The sequence below is a fragment of the Chrysochloris asiatica genome, unplaced genomic scaffold (assembly GCF_000296735.1).
Source record: "Chrysochloris asiatica unplaced genomic scaffold, ChrAsi1.0 scaffold00069, whole genome shotgun sequence".
Lineage (NCBI taxonomy): Eukaryota > Metazoa > Chordata > Mammalia > Afrosoricida > Chrysochloridae > Chrysochloris > Chrysochloris asiatica.
Window position 1 is genome coordinate 1,252,429 of NW_006408587.1, and position 22,911 is coordinate 1,275,339.

The following is a 22,911-nucleotide window of genomic DNA, read 5'->3' on the forward strand; positions in this document are numbered from 1 at the left end:
GAAGGATACTGTCATAGTGTTTGTTGCAGAGCATTCATATATATATATGTGTATATATGTATATCTTTATGTATTTAAAAAAATAAACAGACAACAACAACAAAACAAACCCAGGTTCTTAGAACCAATTCTCTTGATTCTCTACTCCCACAAAATAAAGTGAACCATTTGGCTAAGACCAGAGATGTGGTTTTTTTTTTTTGTATTTTTTTTTTCTCTCACAGATGCAAGTGCCATGCAAAATAAATTAAAGAACAGTTACCAAAACATACATGTGATAAAACTATTGAAGGTAGATCTTTAAAAGCATTTCTATAAACATAATTTATTAATACTTCTCTTTTTTCCTTGATATACAGTCACAGAGCTGTAGTTATACATCTAAAATTTCCTCTGCTGTGCCCCCACAGCGCAATCTGTATCGGCCAGTTCTCCAGCTTATAGTAGGGTCCCATAATGCTGACAAGAAAATGTATATTGTCATAGATTCACGGATGAACCAAGCAACAGCATAGTCAAGTTTTGAAAAACACAGTGCGCCACCCTAGGAATTAAAAAAAAAATGAAAAAGAAAATTAATCTACTGACCATCAAACTAAAAATCAACTAAAACATATAATTCTTTGATTTCACTCTCCCAAGTTTATGACATAAAATCAACTCTGTGTCTTTAGATAATTTAACTGCCATTTAGGAAAATGTTAATTATGAATAGAAGCAACCTAGTAGAAGCTTATCCCAAATTATTCTTAAATGCTCTTTGGTTTGTTTAACATCATTGTTTAGAGTCTTCCTAAAAGTGATTTTGATAACCAACGGAAAGTTGCTAGTCAAGTTGTTTTGCATCAACATTCCATTACAAAAGTAATGTTTAAACCTAATATTAACCTTCATGTGATGATTGGTTCACAGAGATTTTTTTCAACCTCTTCTGAATTAAAATAGTTTCAGTTCCACCAAACAACTGCCAGCCTTTCCACATACCTGGACACCCCTGAGTTGAATGTAGTCAAATATAAACCATGCCAGGCAATGACACATAAAAAATACCATAATATCCCATCTGAATACATGGTGGGCTGCCCATCCAATAATTAAACTGGCAACAAAGCATTCTGAAATTGGTTCACAGATTATTGTAGCAGGAAGCATGTTAATTCTCAATTTGGTCCACCTAAAAAGAAGAAGACATTCTCTTAGAGAACAGAGCCTGATTTCAAGAGTCATCAAGGGTTTCTCCTCAACTCTTTTAACCATAAAGTTCATCCCTCTTTAAAGCATGTTATTAAACTCTTGTGTTTTAATTTAAATCATTGTCATTGTTGTTAAGAGTCGGTTCTGACTCACAGCAACCCTGTTTAGGGTTTCCGAGAAGCAGCTGGTGGGTTTTTGAACTGCTGACCTTATTATGGTTCACAGTCCAATGCTGATCCTATAGTGCCACACCAGGAGTCCAATAGCCTACACTCTGATAAACATAAATAAATACATAAAGCTTTAAAAAAAAAATTACAGTGGAAAAAAGTTAGAATTAAAGCCTCAACATCTCTGTTCTGTATGCTTTTAGTGCAGCACATCAGAGAAAATATATTTAGACAGAACATTTATTTTAATAGAGAAGAAAGGAAACTTTCTTCTGGAATTAAGCAAACATCTGACCTCTATATTTTTATTTTACCAAGTTAGACTATTATGTAACATTTATGCCCCTCACCACCTTTCTTTCAACAAAGTACAAATAAGAAGGCAGACAGTTGATTTACCTGATCATTCTGGATTGAAACTGAGAAATGGAATATGAGCCAGAGTTTTGCATTGCAACTTGAGTGGACATTGCAAACTTCCAACCTCTGAAAATTAAGATAACATTAAAATGAGCGATGATGATGAACAAACTCAATGAACACATGCAAGCATGACTGGTCATGTGTTTATTCATCACTGTAAAGAATAAGTAATTGCTGGTGTTCAGAGTGAACCCAGTCCTCAGTTTTCTTACACTACGTATGGTTTATTGCACTTATAGATGTTTTAGCAATTATGCTGGCCAATAGCATAGTTACATCTTAAGAGCTAGGAGGATCAATAACCTTCTTACTTTATGGTTTAAGAAACTTATAGTCATTCTGACAGTACAAAATGGAGAATGTTCTGTATTAATTGTTTTAGTCCCTGATTATTACTGTTATTGTTAATTGCATCAAGTCGGTTCTGACTCATAGTGACCCTCTAGAGCTTTATGATTCTGAACTGCCAACCCTGTGGTTCACAGGCCAGTGCTTATTCTACAGCAGCACCATACCAGGACTCCATGATGATTATTAATCCCACCCCAACAAAAGAAGTGTATGAGGGTGACTACTCAGCAAGAATGTAAACAAAAATGGCACTATGTTGTTAGCTCATTAATGACACTATAAACCATGAATCCATGAACACCATCATTAGAGAATTTTAAAAACATACTTAAGCACATTTTTTAGTTAATTATCATACAAGGCAAGTATCATTTTGTGATAAAGAAATGTCGCATTAACCATCTGAATCATTAAGTGAGAAATTAAAATTTTTGAAATGATATTATTTAACTTTTTAAGTTTGGCTTATAACTGTACTTATCTTTTTAATTCTTCTAAAACACGTAGAAATGTAATTAACTAAAGAAAATTCACAATCACAGAAGTCCCCTTTCAATTATTTCAAACCATATTCATTCAAAGAATATGAAGAATCAGAACATTTGTTTTCATTAATATGTATCTGAATGATTAATATGAAAATATTCTGTATATTAATCTACTCTGTATTCATTTGCAAAATATAAAATCAAATTGTTCTAGCAGCATGGGTTTAGCAAATAGAATAAACCAACAGAAGTTTGTCTTACCGATCTGCTATTGCTTTGGCCATAAAGTAATCTTCAGCAATGTACTGGGCAAAAGCTATAAGCCCCCCTGCTTGATCTAATACATCCTTTCTCATTAAGCAAGACATTCCTGTCACACATTTGAAACCGGTTACATTGGCAGAGATATAGGACCTTGGATGTGAAGTTCCAAAATATACCTGGCCAAAAAAAAATACATACATATAAAAGTAGAGTTTTATGTTAAAAGTATAGTGTATATACACTTTTTTCTAATGAATTGTTTTTAAATGTTACTGAGTGAATATCCTGAATAAAAAGTAATATACAGTAATCATGTTTACATACTACAATAGGCAGTCAGTAATTTATTTGATTGACTATTTTTGTAATTATCGTCATTAAAAAGAAGTATCTGCTTCTATAGGAAGCTAAAGCATATTCTATTTAATAATAAATACAGTCTTTCCTAAAAATGTGTGATTCAATTTGGATGGTAAATAACATAAAAATATCACTCATTTTTGACATAAAATGTTTACTGTATCTTGTCTTTAAGATGTTCATTGAAATATATACATATAACATAAAAAGTAATATATGGTATATCAACTAATTGCTTTTGTTTTTTAATTCCCTTTCTTGTATCCTATCATAGCTAGAAGCTTCCTGGCCCAGAATCACTAAACTTCTTCCCAGTTATCCCAATTTTATTTTCAGTGTGTTTCTTTAAATAAACAAGACAAGTACTAATGTTCTATGAGCATTTCCCCTCTTACTGCCCCTTCCCTCTATGAAGTCATGAGATATGTAAGATGCTAAATCAATGGTAGAAAAACATGGTCATCAACAACAATTCTTCTGACCTATCTCTATTCACTGTAAGTAGGGCACAGTGACTTGTAAAGATTAAACTTCAACAAAGAGAGTGAATGTATTCTTTTGTTTATCAGTGACATATACAACTTGGAAATTTTTTTCTAAAACAAAAACAAAAACAAAAGGATTCTGCGATAAATAAGAACATACTACATCTAATTTTAAAACAGCTTTTGTTTCTTTTACTAGCCAAAAATTCTGGTATCTAAGACTAATGATTTTTTGCAGCAAAACAAATGCACTGCTAAGCAATATTCAGAAACAGCTCATAATTAAAGTTGCCAATGGTCAGTGTACCTTTACTCTCCCCCCCTCCGCCCACTTAGATCTGTAGCAATCATCAGATTGTAGTTCAATATAATATAATTAAAGATTAATTAAAAGCAAGACAATATATACAAGGGTTAGTAAGAAAAATATTGCTATAAAACCACAGAAATCTCAATTAAACAAAAACAACAATATGTGAAGCTACTGTTTCTCAGCGTTATCTCCCATCTAGATCTATGCTCTTTCAAAGATGGTGTTTCCATCTCTCTAATACATCCCTGAAGAATTCTTTGTTCCTTGATTTATACCAAAACGGCAGCTTGAGCATCCTTGAGGGACTCAAATCAATGTTCCTCTTCTGTGTTTTTGAGTTTGGGGAACAAAAAGAAGTCTGAAGAGCTAAGATGAGGGCTGTAAGGTGGATGAGCTTCTGCTTTCCAATGAAATTCTCACAGGACAGCCCTTGCTACCCTAGAAGAATAAGCAGGTACATTGCAGTGATGGGAAAAAATTTTCCTTGGTGCAACTTTCCTAGCCATTTTCTCACCAATGCAGTTTTCAAATTTCTTAAAACTTCTTCATAATAGGTCCCCATGACTTTTCTGTGTCCTTTGAGAAAATCTATCAAGAGAACCCCTTGGGGAAAAGAAAGGAATAGTCAGAAATATCACCACAGAAAGCTTATAAGTCCGTCTTCTGCCTATAACTGTTTGGAACACTTAAAATGGGGCTACAACATGCCCAGTAAAAGAGGCTTCCTGTGGAGCCTCTGCATTACATAAGACCACAGGTGGAATCCTAAACTCCATCCAGAATCTTCTGAGGTGGGAAATTTCTACTTGAAAGGACAAGCAGACCAGTCTGGAGCTGCTAGAAGAATAAAAGATACTTTTTGAAAGAAAGACCAACAGGAAAAATACAAAATAATAATGGCAGTCTGAAAGATTACTACAAGAACAAGTAAGTTGCTCGCCCAGGAGACATCAAAGCAATTGGTTGGGTCCCCTCAGGGCAAACTCCCTTCCAAGACTAAAACGCAATGGGAACACACGAGCAGACATGAGCTCTGATTGGTGACCACATTCGTCATTGATAAAGGGAAGTAAGAGAAATGAAGAGTAAGCAATGAAGCTGTGAGCTAAGCCCTACAACCTTCATTCAATAGACTCCTGTGAACTCGGGTGGAGACCTGGTTGGCCAGCAGTGTGGCAAGACTTGGGGACTCTTGGGCCCAGAGTCAATGACATAGCCACAGAGGACTAGAGTGGAGAGTGAAGTGTCCAGCTGATAAGAAGAGAGGGCATATGCATAAGAACACCCACATTTGCAGATAATACCCACTTGACCTGACTTCAATGGCTGGATGATCAGAGCTCAACTAGAGAAAGAAGAGGAAAAAAAAGAGTAATCTGATACAATTTGATGAATTTGATGCAGTAGCTCAAAAGAGGGAACAAACTTCACAGCAACGATCATTCCCACGCCCTCCATACAGAGTAGACAGAGATGGGCAACTTGGACACTGGCTACCCAAAATGGGGGGAGGGGGCTACAAAGGCAAGAAGTGACTGGCTTACAAGCTTTCAAGAGGGAGCCTAGATCCAGAGGGCACGGAGGAAGGTAGAATCTCCACTGAGTAGTAATCAATCTGTCTGGACTGGGCTGATGAAAGGAGATGGGGATAGGTCTCTTGTGATACAATAGTGAATAATTGCTATCAGGACTGACTGTGAGGGTCGGAAATGTAAAGGTAGATGTTTTGCAGCAAAAGGAGGGGAGTGATTGACTACGCAGTCCAGGACACGAGGTTCCTGAGACCATCAAGGGAGAATAATGAAGTGTGGGACTCTACCCAGAGAAACAGTGACGCCAGAGATGTAGGCAGAGACGATGACATGGAGAGATGGAGCAGCTGGGGACTCTAGACCCAGGGAGGGAGAGGGGCTCTGTGCTGATGACCAAAGGGCAGGCTTGTGGGGGGTTACCCTTTGGTTGGTTGATGATGTATGGAGGGGATTGTAACCATGGCAATGAAATGATATACGATAGGATGAATGTAAAGCTAATGTTCTCCCATGTAAACTCTCATGTAATTCACAATAAAACATTTAAAAAAAAAAAAAAAAGTACCCTTGGGAATCTCAAAAAGTGTAACCATGGTTTTTTGCCTTGATTTTTTAAATGGACTAGTAGATCCCCTCAGAAGTCTGTTATGATTGGGCCTTTTTTGTTGTTGTTGTAGGCACCCAACAAGATTAAGACAAATGTCTGAAATGGCTTTAAAACGTTTGTGGAAGAGTTATACTATCTTTCAATTCCACTTTCCATGAAATTTTTGAAGCCTTTTCGATACGTCCACTGTCTCCTTCGTATTACTGAGCTTGTCAGCAGTCCCAGAGACATATTTAAACATGCTTTGTTTGGAACAGACCTTTGGATGTGTGTATTAGAACCCTTGTAGCAATAGGCTTTGACTTACCCTTGCATATAAAGACTAAAAACATATATCCTTCCTTTGTAACATTAAAAGAAGGTTTCCCCTTAAATGTTTAACCGGAAAGCAATGGCAGTAGGGTCATTTATAGGACACACATATCTTGAAAAAGCCAAGAAAAGTTCACTTTATAAAAAAATTAGTAATGATATGGGGAAAGCTTATTAAATGTGTTTTAAGAAATGATACAAAATGCTTATACAGTACTATCTCAACTATGTGTTGTACAAGGTACATAGAAAAAAAGAATCCCAACTACCAAAATGCTTTTTTAAAAACTTCTAAATGGTTGGGTTTGGGGCAGAATTTATACTTCTCCATATTCAAGTTTATATTTCTTTTACATCTGAAGAGAAATACAAAAATAAGTTTCTCAGCTAATTATTGTTGTTGTTAAGTTACCGTGGAGTCGGTTCTGACTCATAGTGACCCTGAACAGGGTTTCTGAGGCTGTAAATCTTAATGGGAGCAAAATGCTTCATCATTCTCCCACAGAACGGCTGGTAGTTTCGAACTGCTGACCCTGAGGTTAGCAGACCAATTTCGTAACCACTACGCTACCAGAGCTCCTTTAAGCTAATTATTAGACATCTTTAAAAGACATTCAAATAAATTATATAATGGCTTTTGTTGATGTAGATGGAGATAATCAGATAGTCAAGTCTAGAACTGAACTCCAGAAGTACACAATAGGACCATAAGGAAAAATAACACACTGTGTTCAGTTGGAATACCATCACAGAACACTTCCTTTGCACATTTATTCACTGCCAGGGAGTGACTCCAGAGGGTACAAGAATTTACGCACTAATGAAAACAGCTATTCTGAACTTGAAGATTCTAGTACCCAACAGGCTTCCAAAGAAACTTACTACATTTCCAACTCTTACCTTTATAATAGCCTCAAACTGCTTTGAGATTAGGAATCTGTTAACAGTACACTTATGACCACCATACTTACCTGTTCTAATGTGGCGGCAAAGCCCTGTCTGTCTGCTACATAAGGCAGCCCATGAACCAAGCCTACTTTCTCTGTCATTTGATTAACCATGTCAGTAAGTGTGTCTGGAATTACTGGAAAAAAAAAAAAAAAAGTGGGTTGGGGTGGGGAAGGGAGAAACAAATTTTAGTAAAATGCCCATTAGTGTAAAATCTATTTTATGAATTATTGTTAAATAGTTTTGAACATTAATGAATCTTAATCAACTTTCTGAGAACTGCTAATCAGAACAGAATGAGATTGCATTTGACCAAGATCTGTACACAGTAAACATAGCAAGTATAATACAACAGCAAATACTTTAAGACCACAAATGTGGAGAACGAGCCAAATCTCTAATCATGAGTTAACTGATTTGTAATGGTTTGGCTTCATTAATAGGAGGGCTATACTATTAGTTTTCAAATTTTTATTTAAAAATAACAAAATAAGTCACTGTCCAATTTTCAAATAGCCAACATTTCATATAATTTTATATGGCTAATTTTTAATGCCTTTCAATTATTGAAGAACAGAATCCATTATACGAGGCTTTAAAAAGTTTATGAAAAATTTTCATTATCTTTTAATTCCATTTACCCATGAACTTTGTGAATCCCTCTCATATAAAACAAAGGGCATTTGGACCTTAAATACTTAAATATGTATATTTTAGGGCCGTGGATCTCAACTTTGGGTAATTTTACATTCTAGGGAATATTTTGCAATGTCAAGACATTTTGGGTTGTCAAAGGCTGGGGTACGGATGAGGGGTGTTACTAGCATATGGCCGACATTAGATATGAGTGCTGCTAAGCATCCTAGAATGCACAGGGCAGTCCTCACAAAGAATTCTCCAGCACAAAATGTAAGGAATGTTGAGGTTCTGAAACCTCGTTCTCAGTTAAGATTGAGATAATCAGCCTATAAAAGGATTAGAGAACAATGAAGTTAACGTTAAGTACAACATGATATGTTGTTGTTATTAAGTGCTGTCAAGTCAGTTCCGACTCATAGCAATCCTATATAGTATTTGGAGGGAGTGGCTAGTGGATGTGAACTGCCAACCTTGTGGTTCACAGTTCAATGCTGATCCAGTGTGCCACACCAAGACTCTATTAATATATATGTTGTTAAGTGCTGTTGAGTTGGTTCCGAATCATAGCGACCCTGTATAGGGTTTCTGAGGAGCAGCTGGGAGCTTGAACCGCTGACCTTGTGGTTTTAACCAACTTTGCAGTCCAGAGCATTAACCCATAGTGCCACATCAGGACTCCATTAATATATATTTTGTTGTTATTGTTAAGTGCCATCAAGTCAGTTCCAACTCATAGTGACCTTGTATAGGGTTTCTGAGGAGCTTCTGGTGAGCTTGAACCAATGACCTTGAGGTTCAAACTGACTTTGCAATCCAGCACGTCAACCCGCAGTCCTATACCAGGCCTTCATTAAGATACATGTTGTTGTTAAGTACCATGGATTCGGTTCTGACTCATAGTCACCCTGCACAGGATTTCCGAGGCTGTAAATCTTTACAGGAGCAGAAAGCCTCATCTTTGTCTCGCGGAACAGCTGGTAGTTTTGAACTGCTGACCTTGAGGTTAACAGCCCAATTTGTAACCACTACGCTACCAGAGCTCCTTCATTAATATATAAATATATATAAAAATATTTGAACTGGTGTGGCGCTGTAGTTTTAGCACTAGATTGCAAATCAAAGTCGGCAGTTCAAATCCATCAGGCACTCCTTGGAAACCCTACATACAGCTGTAGAGTCAGAACTGACTCAATGGCACTTAACAACAACATATGAATATTTAAGTGATAAATGACATCACCCTTATAAAAAGCCAACTAGATGACAGGCCTACGAACTAAAAAGTTCGTAGAAAAATCCCAGTATCTTTAATTCCAATGCTTGAAGTCTCCTTATATATTCTAATAAAGTTAAATATGTATTCTAGTAAAATACACACCTCTGATTTCCATTTCCTTATGTGAGACACTATATTATTCTAGCCACAGAGATTAAAGTAAAAGATAAAGAATAACACAAACAAGTGCAAAGTTCAAAGAAAGAACTTGTAAGCTATATAATGGAATATGACTTATGTTTTTTAACATGTAATTCTAGGTTAGTTTGTAAAAAACCACAATCTTATTATAATTCATTACCATGAAATAAGGCTAAGATAACTGATTAATTAAGCAAACAAAAATAAACAACAAACATATTTTCATATTGTTTCTGGTATCTTATCAATAAATGTTGTTAAGAGCCACTGAGTTAGTTCTGACTCAAAGTAACCCTTTATAGCAAAGGAACCCTTTATAGGATTCTCAAAGAGCAGCTGGTGGGTTTGAACTGTTAACCTGTGGTTAAATTCAGTGCTCAGCCTACAGCACCACATCAGGAGTCCTTATCAATAAGTTGTTGTTGTTAAGAGCTGTGGAGTCACTTCTGACTCATAGTGACTATGTACAGGGTCTCCAAAGCTGTAACTCTTTGTGGGGGCCAGCACAGCTGCAGGTTCAAACTGCCAACCATGTGGTTCACATTTCAGTGCTATCCTAGAGAGTCACCTTCATAAAATAAATAAGAACAAATCTTACCTCTTATTCCACTATCACAAATCCATATAAGATCATACTTTGCAACTTCATATCCTGGCATTAAATTATTAATTTTAGGATTAATGCCAACTTTTTTGCCACCTGAAAATGTAAAAACACAGAAGTGAGAGATAGACCATTAAAGATACTTTCTATTACATAGATACAGGGGAGGAAGAAGTGACAGCAGCCACACATTTTAATAATTACACTAATACACTCTCACATTATTCTTTACATTCCCTAAATCTTTATATTTTTCCCCATAAGGAGAATTATGTTGTTTATCCTTGAATTGCCTTACATTAATAGATAGTAAATATGAATCAATATTTAATGCCAAATATCCCTCTTTACATCTTTAGAAAAAGCTTATAGGCTTTTATAGAATTACTCTTATAATAAAGTAAGTGAATTTTGTCACTAATTCTCAATCATAGTCAATAGAACTATAGAAAGGCCACACACTGAAAATATTAAACAAAAATGGCAGCGTCTCCAGTGATAGGTGTAACATAATTTAAGTAATTTGTTTTGTCATTTTGTTAATCCCAGATATGAAAAATAAAAACTTTATTTTTATAACATGTTTTCTGAAAAAGTTATAAATACCTTTCACTACACCAATAATTTAATATGCTAATGAGTTCACTGGGTAGCCAGCTCCTTACGTAACCGACAGTTTACTATAGAGATGATTTGTTTTCAGGTGCCTTATACTTAATACTACGTATTAAAAAAAAAATAGTTACTGAAGAATTTGTTACTTACCTATAAACAATCTAGCATCCACATTAGGATATTTTCCAAGAAGCTTTTTACATACATCAATGGCTGGATCATCATGGTCTTGTACACAAAGGAGTACTTCATACTAGTTAAAGAACATATTTTATGTCAATCAACCTCTTTAAAAACTAAGCATTTATCACTTAACATTTACTGATTAGAAAAGCAAGCATTTGTATGCCCAGAGATTAAAGGTTAAGAGCATATTCATAATAGGTACAAACATTTGTAATAACAAATGCTGCTTTAATTGAGAGCAGTTTCTCCAGAATAGGGAGAAAGAAGGAATGGAGAGCAAACAAAATAAACATAGTCTCCATGGTCTAGAAGCATTGTATCTGAACTCAGTATTACCTGTTAAAAGTGCTATAAATTACATATCAAAGGTCATTTTAATAATTTTAAAGGGCTATTCTAAGGTCTTCACATAAAAAAAAGACAGTTAAGATTAGATATTGTTGTTGCATACTAATTTTTAAACATGAGATGTATTTGATTTGATGAAAAATGAACCATCCTGAAAAGCATGCTTAGCATTGCAACTACAAAAACACCCAGCCAGGAATTCATTCAGCTCAGCTAGTGCTCATTTTAGTCTCTGATAGTAAATTAAGAAAATTATTTCTTAGCACTTGACTGTCTGTGTCAAACTTACCCTGGAACATTTATTAAAAATAGAGAATACCAAGGTTCTATTCTTAGACTTCTGAATCAGAATTTATGGGGTGACTGTGACAAATTTGTAAAATCTTGAACTAAACCCTTGTTAAGTGCTGTCGAGTCGGTTCTGATTCATAGTGACCCTGTATAGGGTTTCCAAGGGGCAGCTGGTGAGTTTGAATCACCAACTTTGCAGTTCAAACCGACATTACAGTCCAGCACATTAACCTGCAACACCACACCAGGACTCCATATATTAGTAAAATAGTCATTTATTATTGTTCTCAAAGGCATTATAAATATTACAGTATTTTGAGTATGCTTATCAATGTTTGTGTTGTTAAGTACCGTGGAGTCGGTTCCAACTCATAGTGACCCTGTACAGGGTTTCCGAGGCTGTAAATCTTTACAGGAACAGAAAGCCTCATCTTTCTCCCACGGAACTGCTGACATTAAGGTTAGCAGCCCGATTCGTAATCAGTAGACTACCAGAGCCTGCCTTATGTTTATCAGTAGAAGTAAATAAAACATTATTTCATTTCATCTTTCCATTACCTGAGTTAGCCTGATATACCATTAGACACCTAGATAGTTGTGTCCTAAGGTTTTGTTTGTTTTTTCACATTCAAGAATGTTAGTATACTATCTTGTGGCCTATATATTCCAAGTAATAATTTTTTCCACCAGTATGATAAATTCCTGTTGACTCAGTGACAACTTTCCTAAAAAACCTCTCTTGCCCAAACTGGCTAAACATTTTAAAACACATGAGAAAGATTAATTATGTCCATGAAAAATAATAAAGCTATGCAATCTCAAAAGTAATTTTAAAAAGTATTCAATTAAAAATAATTTTTAAAACAGCTAAGGACACAACTATTTAAGTGTCTAAAGTCATAGTGGGCTAACTCAGATAATGGAAAGATAAAATGATAGTATGTTTTACTTATTTCTATTGATTGTTGTTGTTGTTGAGTGCCATCAAGTCAGTTCTGACCTATAGCGACCCTGTATAGGGTTTCTGAGGAGCAGCTAGTAAGCTTGAACTGGCAACCTTGCAGTTCAAATGGCTTTGCAGTCCTGACGCATTAACCTACAGTGCCACACCAGGACTCCTACTGTTAAGCATACACAAATAAAAAGTATAATGTTTATATTATTCCTTTGAGCACAATGACTATTTGGCTAGTATACATGAGAACAAGTCAAAAAGTATTGCTACAAACAAATCAGAGCAACGTTATAAAACAAAAACAACAAAATGTGAAACTACTGTTTCTTGACATATCCTCCATTTACGTCTATACACTTCTGAATGTGGTGTTTCTATCCCTTTCCCAAATAATTCTTTGCTCCTAAATTTACATGACATCAAAATGGCAGTTTTGGTATTCTTGAGTGACTCAAATCATGTTCTTTTTAAAGTTTCTTAGAATTTGGGGAACAAAAAGAAGTCGGAAAGGGCAAGATCAGGGCTGTAGGGTGGACAGGTAAGGTGTTCCAGTGAAATTCTCCCAGACAGCCCTTGCTACCACAAAAAATGAGCAAGTACATAGTACATTTTTATGATGGAAGAAAATGCCTCAGTTAACTTTCCTGACCTTTTTCTGACCAATACATTTATCCACTTTTTAAAACTTTTGAATAATAAAACCTCCTAATTATCCTGTGTCCTTTTAGATAATCTATCAAGATTGCTGTTAGATGCCTTTGATTGGGCTCCATCTCAGAGGAAAACTACACACATAGAACTAAACACTGGCTGGTTCTGGACCATTCTCACAACAGCTATTATATTTGGGGCCATTGTTGTGGCCACTGTGTCAATCCATCTCCTTGGGTATCTTCCTCTTTTCTCTTGACCTTCTACTTTACCAAGCATAATGTTCTCTTCTAGGGAGTAGTCCTTCCTGATAACACGTCCAAAGTACAAGGTATTAAATCTTGCCATCCTCGCTTCTAAGGAATTTATTCTAGCTGTACTTCTTCCATAACAGATGTGTTTGTTTTTCTGGTAGTCCCACGTATATTCAACATTCTTTGTCAATACCAGAATTCAAATGCACCAATTATCCAGTCTTCCTTATTCATTGTCCAGTTTTCACAAGTATAAGAAGCTATTGAAAATACCATGGCAGGGGCCAAGCCCACCTTAGTCCTCAAACTAGGGACCTTGCCCACTGCATTAAGTTGCTTGATTTCATGACTGCTGCTTCCATGAGCACAAATTATGGATCCAAGTAAGACTAAATCTTTAATAATGTCCATCTTGTGACCATGCTCATCACCAATAAAGGGAAGTGAGGGAAAAACGGCAATGCGCCAGTCTGCAAAGCCATTAGAACTACAAAGTCAGTGGTTCAAGCTCACCAGCTGCTCCTCGGAAACCCTTTAAAGGGTCACTATGGGTTGGAACTGACTCAGTGGTATTTCACAACACAACAACAACAATCCATAAAGATAATGTGCTACACCCTACTTTGGTGAATAGATCTGGGGTCTTCAAAACTTCAGAGTGGCCATATCAGACACAACTATTGGTTTCTTCCTTCTGGAGCAGAGTAGAGTGAAGGAAACCAAAGACTCAAGAAGACATTAGAACATGGAACTAATGGTCCACAAGAGCCACAGCCTCTTTTAGACTGAGACCAGAGAAATCAGAAGGTGCTTGGCTATCAACATTGACATTTATGACCAGGCACACAATAAAAGGTGCCAGTTAGAATGGGAGAAAACTGAAGAGAAGAGAAAAAAAAAAATCAAATTAGTAAAAAATAAACCCAGACTTATTGGACTGACAGAGACTAGAGGAACGCCTGAGATTATGGCCCTAAGGCACCCTTTGAACCTGGACTGAAACCACTCCCAGAGGTCAACTTTCAGCCAAATAACAGGTTGGCCTATAAAACAATAAACACTCATGAGGAATGTTCCTTAAACAATCAACTTTCTTGTTGTTGTGAAGTGCCGTCAAGTAGGTTCCAACCCACAGCGACCCTGTATAGGGTTTCCAAGGAGCAGCTAGCTGGTGAGCTTGAACCGCCAACCTTGCAGTTCAAACGACTTTGCAGTCTGGCTCATTAACCCACAGTGCCACAATCAAGTAAATGAGTCCATATAATCAACATGTAACCAAAAGCAAAGATGAAAAGGCAAGGAGGGGCAGGGAAACCGGAAGGATGGGGAAAAGCAGAGTAGAAAGAGTGAGAGTGCTGATAGACACATGTGCGGAACGTAAACAAGGCCATGAGACAATACATGTAGGAACTGTGCGAATTTTCACATGAAACACAATTTTTTTTTAAATAAAAAGCAAATAAAATGCCATGAGATAAAAAAATTCCCTTTAAACTGGAGTACTTTGCACTTTTCTTTCTGTTTGCAATCCAAATTTTCTCTTTACACAACTAACTTTATAATTAAAAACTAAAAATAATCCACATATGCAGCTGTTGATTTTCAAGTAGCTTTCTGCTTGTTGTTTCTGTTAAATGCCATTGAGTTGATTCTGACTCATAGCGACCCTGTATAGGGCTTCTGAGCAACAGCTGGTGGGTTTAAACTACCGACCTTGTGGTTCGCAGTCCAGTGCTGATCCTACAGCGCCACACCAGAAGTCAGCTTCCTGCTTATTAACCAATGACAATTTCTCAAATACATAAGTGCAAAAAGAACTGAAAAGTCAAGCTTAAGATCACTCTAAATTGCACCGAAAAAAAAAAAAACTTCATTCAGAAGACTGATTCATTCAAAATGTTCCTAATTAATGGATATATGTGCTCTTGTTGTTCTTGTTAAGTGCCGTCAAGTCGATTCCGACCCATAGCTACCCTTTATAGGGTTTCCAAGGAGCAGCTAATGAGCTTGAACCACCGACCTTCCAGTTCAAATGACTGCATTCTGACACATTAACCCACAGTGCCACACCAGGACTCCTTGCCTATGTTCTCAGGGTCATTTAAAACACACGTTCTATAACTAAAACCCACACTAACTTCCTCAACCATTTAAATCCTGTGACTATCCCGTCACAAGAATATGCAAATATCCCATAATTAAGTTTATAGTGTGGTTGAGTGGTCAAAAACGAAAATATGAAATTAAGTTCCATAAATATAAATGCATCTTGTTCTAAACTATGTCTTAAGATTTATTCATAATCAATAAAAATATGCTTTTATTCATATAAATAAGCTCTGTCTCTACCTCTGCTCACAGGGTAGGGAGAGCTGAAAACTCTTCCACTTTTCCTTACTACAAAGCTTAATTTATAATTAACTTTATTTGTATCACTCTTTCCAAATTATAAAAGGCAACATTTTGCATTTACAGTTTGAAAAATCAATTGTATTAAACTATATCTTTAAAAAACAACATATTTAATTTTTGAATTAATACACGTAAATGATTCAACGGGGGACAACAAGGTCAACTGGCATAACAGAGTTCACTGAGACAATGTTCTGTAACCTACTTTAAGGAACAGTGACTGTTCTTAAAAGTTTGTCAGTGGTCATCTAAGCTACAAGTACTCGCCTCTCTCCATGTGTGAGAGTCCTGATGTAACACTGTAGGATAAGCACTGGGCTGCTAACCACAAGGTCAGCGGTTCAAATCTACCAGCTGCTCCTTGGAAACCCTATGCAGGTCGCTGTGAGTTAGAATTGACTCCACGGCACTTAACAAACATCAAGAATAAAGAAAATCAAAGCTGCAAGGAAATAATTAGTCCAGAGGAAGAACGTATACTCAAGTCTCCACAACCCTGAGACCAGAACTAGATGGTGCCTGGCTACCACTGCTGACCACTCTGAAAGGGATCACAACAGGAGGTCCTGGATAGAATGGGAGAAAAATGTGGAACAAAATGCAAGATCATAAAAGGGGCCAGACTTACTGGCCTGATAAAGACTGCTAGAACCCCAGAGACTGTGGTCTTTAGACAGCCTCCAGGCCTGACACTGAACTCACCCTGTGACTCAACTTTCAGCCAATCGACAGACAGGTCTACAAGGTGAACAATGACACCAAGAAGGTACCTGCTCCAATGGTCAACCTGCCTTCTGAGCTTTATCCCTGGCAACAGTAGTCCAGGAATAAAGCTCCGAAGGCAGAAAGGAAAAGGAAAGGATGATTGGGAATGGTAAACATGGGGAGGAAGCAGGAAGACTGCTTCCACACTGCCGGGATTACAGTGAATGTCATGAATTAAAATGTTTATGAACTGTTGAATAGGAAACAAATTTGCTCTATAAACTTTCACAGAAATTACAAGAAAAGGCTTTTTAAAAAACTCCAAATAGATTAAAAAAATAATAACTGAATGATACACATGTTCACATACTTTATAAGAGAACAATCAAGTTATCACATCTGTCTTCTTCAAGCTTTTCAACGGTGCTAACAAGAAAAATAAGGGCTAAAAGAAAGGAAATAAGAGCATGAAAACCAGTCACCATAAACGTGGTACGTATACTACAGTGTCCTAACTAAAAAGGAGGAAAGTCTCCAAATAGCAAAAATTGAGGCATGGAAACAGAGACTGCACAAAGGGAAAATGAGCAGCACTGAAAATCAAGCCGGTAGAAATTGAAAGACCATTTTTCTGACAAGTCATTGGCTGCTGCTGTTAGATGCTGTTGAGTCAGTTCCAACTCATAGTGGCCCTGTATAGAGTTTCCAAGGAGTGGATTTGAACCACCAATTAATTCTGTGGTTAACAGCCCAGTGCCGATCCTACAGTGCCACACCAGGACTCCCTAGCATCCTTTTTAAATGCCCTATTTAAAAGCAGTGTCTCAAATATACAATTAAAAAACCAGTAATTAATGCAAAAATCAAGGACTATTCAAAGAAAACACAGGTACATGGAGAGCATAGTAACGCTATATAATAAGCATGGACTGAAAATCACAAGGTTGGTGGTTCGAGCCCATCAGCTGCCCTGCGGGGGGAAAAGATGAAGCTTTCTGCTCCTGTGGAAAAAAATTTTTAAGCCTCAGAAATCCTATACAATCAGGGTGTGTGAGTCAGAACCAACTAGATGGCACTTTAACAGGTGAACAAGAGATAATTAAAAATACTTCCTCATGAAAACTGGAAGTTGGTCAATGGAGAAGCAAAATGAGTTTGCAGATATAAATCGGATAAAAGTTTATCAGGTTGTATAAATGATGTGAACAATACAATCAAAGTATTAAAACTCAAAAAAGTAAAGAAATTCAAAATCAAGTATGATGAAGCCCTGCCTTACCACACTTCCATAACTTATTCTTGGCTTAAAAACCCGATTCCCAAGGAGATTCACAGTAGTTGCAGGAATTCTGCGTCACATTCCTGCCTTCTCACCCACCGCCTCTTCTTCCATTCTTCACATCTGACTCTCACGAAACAAGAGCTCTCTCTCAAACTACCAGGCAATTGTAAACAATCTCCGACTTCTGGGAAATTTACTCAAAGATTTCTACATTAGACACAGAAGTGGTTAGAAAAGAAATGTACACTCCTCCCTCACCTCCATGTTCAACTAAGCCTAAGTTTTATAAAGCAGATATACCAGAATATATTTTTAATATTTTCAGTTTATACTGTGTCAAAACTCCACTCTGTATTTATCATGAGAAAATCAGAGTAGGATCTAGCCCATTCATAATGAGTATACACTGTACTTACTTTGGGATAATCCAACTCAAAGAATGTTTCCAAATTGTTGATTAGGTTAGGATCTACCCCTTTCAGTGGTTTCAGAAGAGAGACACCGGGGAGCTTGCTATATGGCTGTTTGTCCGTTGCCTTCTTGTTGAGGTGTAACCGGCTAAAAAGCAAATGATATACAACAAATTAGTTCTGTAGCATATATTAGTGTCAAATTCAAATAAAGCCTGCACCAAGTAGTCAGTACAAATTCTGGTTTTAGATTTTTTTTTTTTTAATTAACATAGGATAAGCACTAGACTGTGAATCACAAGGTAGGCAGCTCAAGCCCACCAGCTACTTCATGTGAGAAAGATGAGGCTTTCTGCTCCTACAAAGATTTACAGCCTCAGAAACACTATACAGGGTTGCTGTGAGTCACAACCAACTTGTCAGCACTTAACAACAACAACAGCAAAGGAACTCTGCTAACTGCAGCATTGGCAGTTCAAATCCACCAGCTATTCCTTGGAAACTTTATACAGGGTCGCTATGAGTGGAAACAAGTCAATAGCACTTAGCAACAACTACAAAGGGAACTGTAAAAATGAATGGAAGTAGAATCAGGTTAAATTTCTAGTTTAAGAAAATCAGAAGTAAGCAGAGTGAATGCGCCAATCCAGACCAGAACTTTGGATGTTGTTTACTGCTCTGCTGTCAAATCTTAGAACAATGCTGGTCACTCAATAAATACATGGTAAAGAAACAGATGACAACGTTAGTCCACAGCTGTCCTCAAATTGCCACTGAAGTAGCAAAGAACTATAAAATGGGGGGAATGCCCCTATCTGCACCAGAAGAATACAGAAAGGCAATCACAAATTCTTAATTTCTGTAACAGTCCAGACAACACATGACTGAGAAAAGTACCAGTCAGTTTCCATAGAAAAGAAAATGGAATGATGAGCAGAACTCCCAAGAATCACAATCCCAGAATGATAGGAGGACAGAGGAAGCTGAAGGTATGAGGAAAAAAATCTCAATGACAAGAAAAATGTCTATTACTGACACCAGAAAATGCTTCAGTGTCAACAGTTCACAGATAAGCTGACCAAGGTTCTCACTGCAGGGCCCATTCAAAGGGAAGCAATGGCAATTAGAGAAGAGAAAAGGTGCCTTAGTTTATGTTAAACTGTCAACAAAAAGGGAAGAACTGTCACTCAGCAGAGAGACTTCTCCAAAGGTCTCCTTTCTACTTCTCATAAGCAAATCTCAAAGCACTCAACAGTAATTAGAGACTAGACCAACCCAGCGAGATGACAGTCCTGACTCAAGTGTGAAAACCAACCAATGAGATCTTCTGGAAGATCAAAACACCAACATCAATGTATGACACTGTATGACAGATTTGATGACAGAGTAATTCATCTCTGAAAGACTAGTAGAAATGCATTGGTACCATCACCCGCAGCAGCTGTCCACAGGCTTACTCCCAGCAGGAATGGGCTGCAGCAAACCCTAATGTTTGAGATACAGCCATAAAAAACACTATTATAGATAGAAAAAAGAGGTTACTCACAATGGACAAAACCTTTTATTTAATGCGGAAAATTTCAAGAACAAAGTTGTACCAATTTCTGATCTAATAATACCAAATGTCAAAAAATAAAGGGGTACCACTTTATAGCAGTGCTACACAGAGTGTGGAAATCCTAGGGTAGCATTGTGGGATAATGTGCTGGACCACAAGGTCAGTTTGAACTTCAAGGTCAGTGGTTCAAGCCCAGCAGCTGCTCCTAGGAAGCCCTATACAGGGTTGCTATGTGTCAGAACTGACTCAATGGCACTTAACAACAACAACTACTCAGAGTGAGGCCTGGTTCATGAGCTGTTGTTTTTTTGTTTTTGTTTTTTAATTTACTGATAGTTATAACAAGTCAACAATGCTGTGACAACAAAGCATGTGATCAATAATTCATTTTTATTGTAGTTTACCAAAGTCTCAGTCCACGGTAGATTATGAAAAATATTGAATCGACAAAGTTCATTTACAAGACTAAAAGACAAAGGAGTCTTGGTGTGGTGCTGTAGGATAAGCACTGGACTCCTACCAGCAAGGTCAGCAGTTCAAACTCACCAGTTGCTCCTTGGAAACCCAATATAGGGTCATTATGATTTGGAACTGACTTGATGGCACTGATCAATGACAGAGACAAGATGACTGTGGTCTAAAAATCATATAACCATAAAAATAATTACTACTCCATTTCTCACAAATGGAGAAACCCACCCAATACAGAATGCCTAGATTGCTAAGGGAGTGGGGGACAGGGACAGGGAGGCAATCCTAGATGTGGTTATGGGTCCACCACTCTTCAGCTGTACTTTTCAAAATGTGATCAGCAGTCCATTTACTTAGTGTCTCAGAAGTTGCCTCAGTGGTGAGTCCTCCAAGTGAGTCAGCTTTATGAGTAGCTCTGATGGGATCAGAAGGTTAATGGTTTCAAACCAGTTTTTAGTATGTTGGGTTAGAGTTTCTGTATTAGGTATACTGTATGAATATGAGTCTATCACATTGAAACATGACACATGATTGCTCATGGATGTCCATTTACACCATCAGCCTGGAACGAGTGACTTGCTTTCTGTTAAGATCCTAGGTATGGCAGTTTCTCAGTTTCATGTTCTATACTATAGAATCCCAGTTCCACCTTCCTGTCATATACTTGGTTTACAGTCTTGATCTATTTATTTTGAGAGGAGATATTTTAATTGATACATAAAAAATATAAAGCCACATATACATTTAAATATGCACAACATATATATTTTTATGGAGTCCTAGTGTGGTGTTGTAGGATAAGCACTTGACTTCAAGGTCAGTTTGAACCGCAAAGTCAGAAGTTGAAACTCTCCGGCTGCTGCTGGGAAGACTTATACAGGGTTACTATGAGCTGGAACTGACTCGATGACACTTAACAACAACAGCAAAAGAGTCCTGGTATGGCACTGGAGGGTAAACACTTGACCATAAGGTCAGTTTGAACCATAACAAGGCTGGCGATTCAAATTCACCAGCTGCTCCTCTGAAACTCTATACAGGGCGACTATGAGTAGGTAGCAACTCAATGGCACTTAACAACACCATCACCAACAAGAAAACTTCAAAAAGGAAATCAGGAAAATGATACTAATTACACTAGCTCACATAAGATAAAATACTTACGAATAAATCTAAACAGGGATATGAAAGACCTATACAAAGAAAACTATACAACACTATTCGAAGAAACCAAAAGAAACGTACACAAATGGAAAAACATACCATGCTCATGGACAGAAAGATTTACCATTGTGAAAATTATCAATGCTACCCGGTGATTTATAGCTATAATGCACTCCTGGGTCCAAATTCCAATAGCATTCTTTAACGAGATGGAAAAAACCAATCACCAACTTTATAAGGAAAGGAATGACGCCCCAGATAAATAAAGTATTATTGAAGAACAAAGTAAGAGGCCTCACATTACCAAATCTCAGAATCTATCATACAGTCATAGTATCAGTACATAGTACTGTACAACAACACACATATAGACGAACACTGGATCAGCAATAAGAACCCAAATCAAATCCATCCACCTAATAACAGTGAATTTTCCAAAGAGTTGTAATCAAAAAATGGGCAAGAGAAAATCTCTTTTAACAAATGATGCTGGCCAAACTGGATATCCACATCCAGAACCTTCTGAGATGGGACATCCCCACTAGAAAGGACAAGCAGACCAGCTGGAACAGCTAAAGGAACAGAATATACATCTTCAAAGAAAGACCAGCAAGAAAAACCCAAAACAAAAATGGCCGTATGACTGGCTACTACAAGCAAATTGTTCCCAGGGAAACCATCAAGACAAGCAATCAAGTCCCTTCCGATAAACACCCCTCTAAGACTGAAATTCAAAGGAACACATGAGCAGGAAAGTAAACTTGCTGACGACCACATTGGTCTACTGGTAAGTGGAAGACGGGGAAAGGTAACAATGAAGAAATGGGCTGAGTTCAACCATGTTCCACAGACTCCTGTTGACCTGGAGATGAGAGAGAGAAGAAGAAGGGTTGGTTGGTCCAAAGTGTGGTGAGACATGGGGACACCTGAGCTCATGGGGCAGGACACAGCCACAGAGGGCTAGAATTGAGAGTATCAAGCTGATATGAAGTGAGGGGAGATTCACAAGAACACCCAAACTTGCAGACAGTACCCATTTGACTTAGCCTCGATGGCTTGATAATCAGAACTCGACTAGAGGAAGATTTGAAAAATAACAAAAAACAATTTTTGATGAAGGAAACAAAGGTAAATTACTACAATTTGATGAACTTGACCTATATTCATGGAGGTTGTTGTTAAGTGCCGTCGAGTTGGTTCCGACCCATAGCGACCCTGAACAGGGTTTTCGAGGGTGTAAATCTTTACGGGAGTAGAAAGCCTCATCTTCCTCCCGTGGAGCAGCTGGTAGTTTCGAATCGCTGACCTTAAGGTTCGCAGCCCGAGTCGTAACCACTACGCTACCAGAGCTCCTTGGAGGTAGTAACTCTAAATACCAACAGAGAGGGAAGGAGTCTTCACATCAAATATCAATGCTATCCCCCCCTCTGTACACAGGGTAGATAGGGATGGGTAACTTAGACATTGGCTACCAAAAATGAGGTACAATAAAGGCACAAAGT

At 37.3% G+C, this 22,911-nt stretch overlaps 1 protein-coding gene across 1 annotated transcript in view; it reads right to left on the bottom strand.

Moving 5' to 3' along the window:
- Nucleotides 1-293: 293 nt before the first annotated feature.
- UGCG (UDP-glucose ceramide glucosyltransferase) overlaps nucleotides 294-22,911 on the bottom strand; it is a 53,431-nt gene continuing 30,813 nt past the window's right edge. The window contains exons 2-9 of the mRNA XM_006864670.1: nucleotides 18,223-18,364; nucleotides 10,873-10,975; nucleotides 10,102-10,203; nucleotides 7,471-7,583; nucleotides 2,888-3,066; nucleotides 1,764-1,850; nucleotides 985-1,174; nucleotides 294-544 (exon numbers count right to left, since the gene is read on the bottom strand). Of these exons, the coding sequence (XP_006864732.1) occupies nucleotides 374-544; nucleotides 985-1,174; nucleotides 1,764-1,850; nucleotides 2,888-3,066; nucleotides 7,471-7,583; nucleotides 10,102-10,203; nucleotides 10,873-10,975; nucleotides 18,223-18,364 (1,087 nt within the window). The 3' untranslated portion in view covers nucleotides 294-373. The remainder of the gene's footprint in view (nucleotides 545-984; nucleotides 1,175-1,763; nucleotides 1,851-2,887; nucleotides 3,067-7,470; nucleotides 7,584-10,101; nucleotides 10,204-10,872; nucleotides 10,976-18,222; nucleotides 18,365-22,911) is intronic.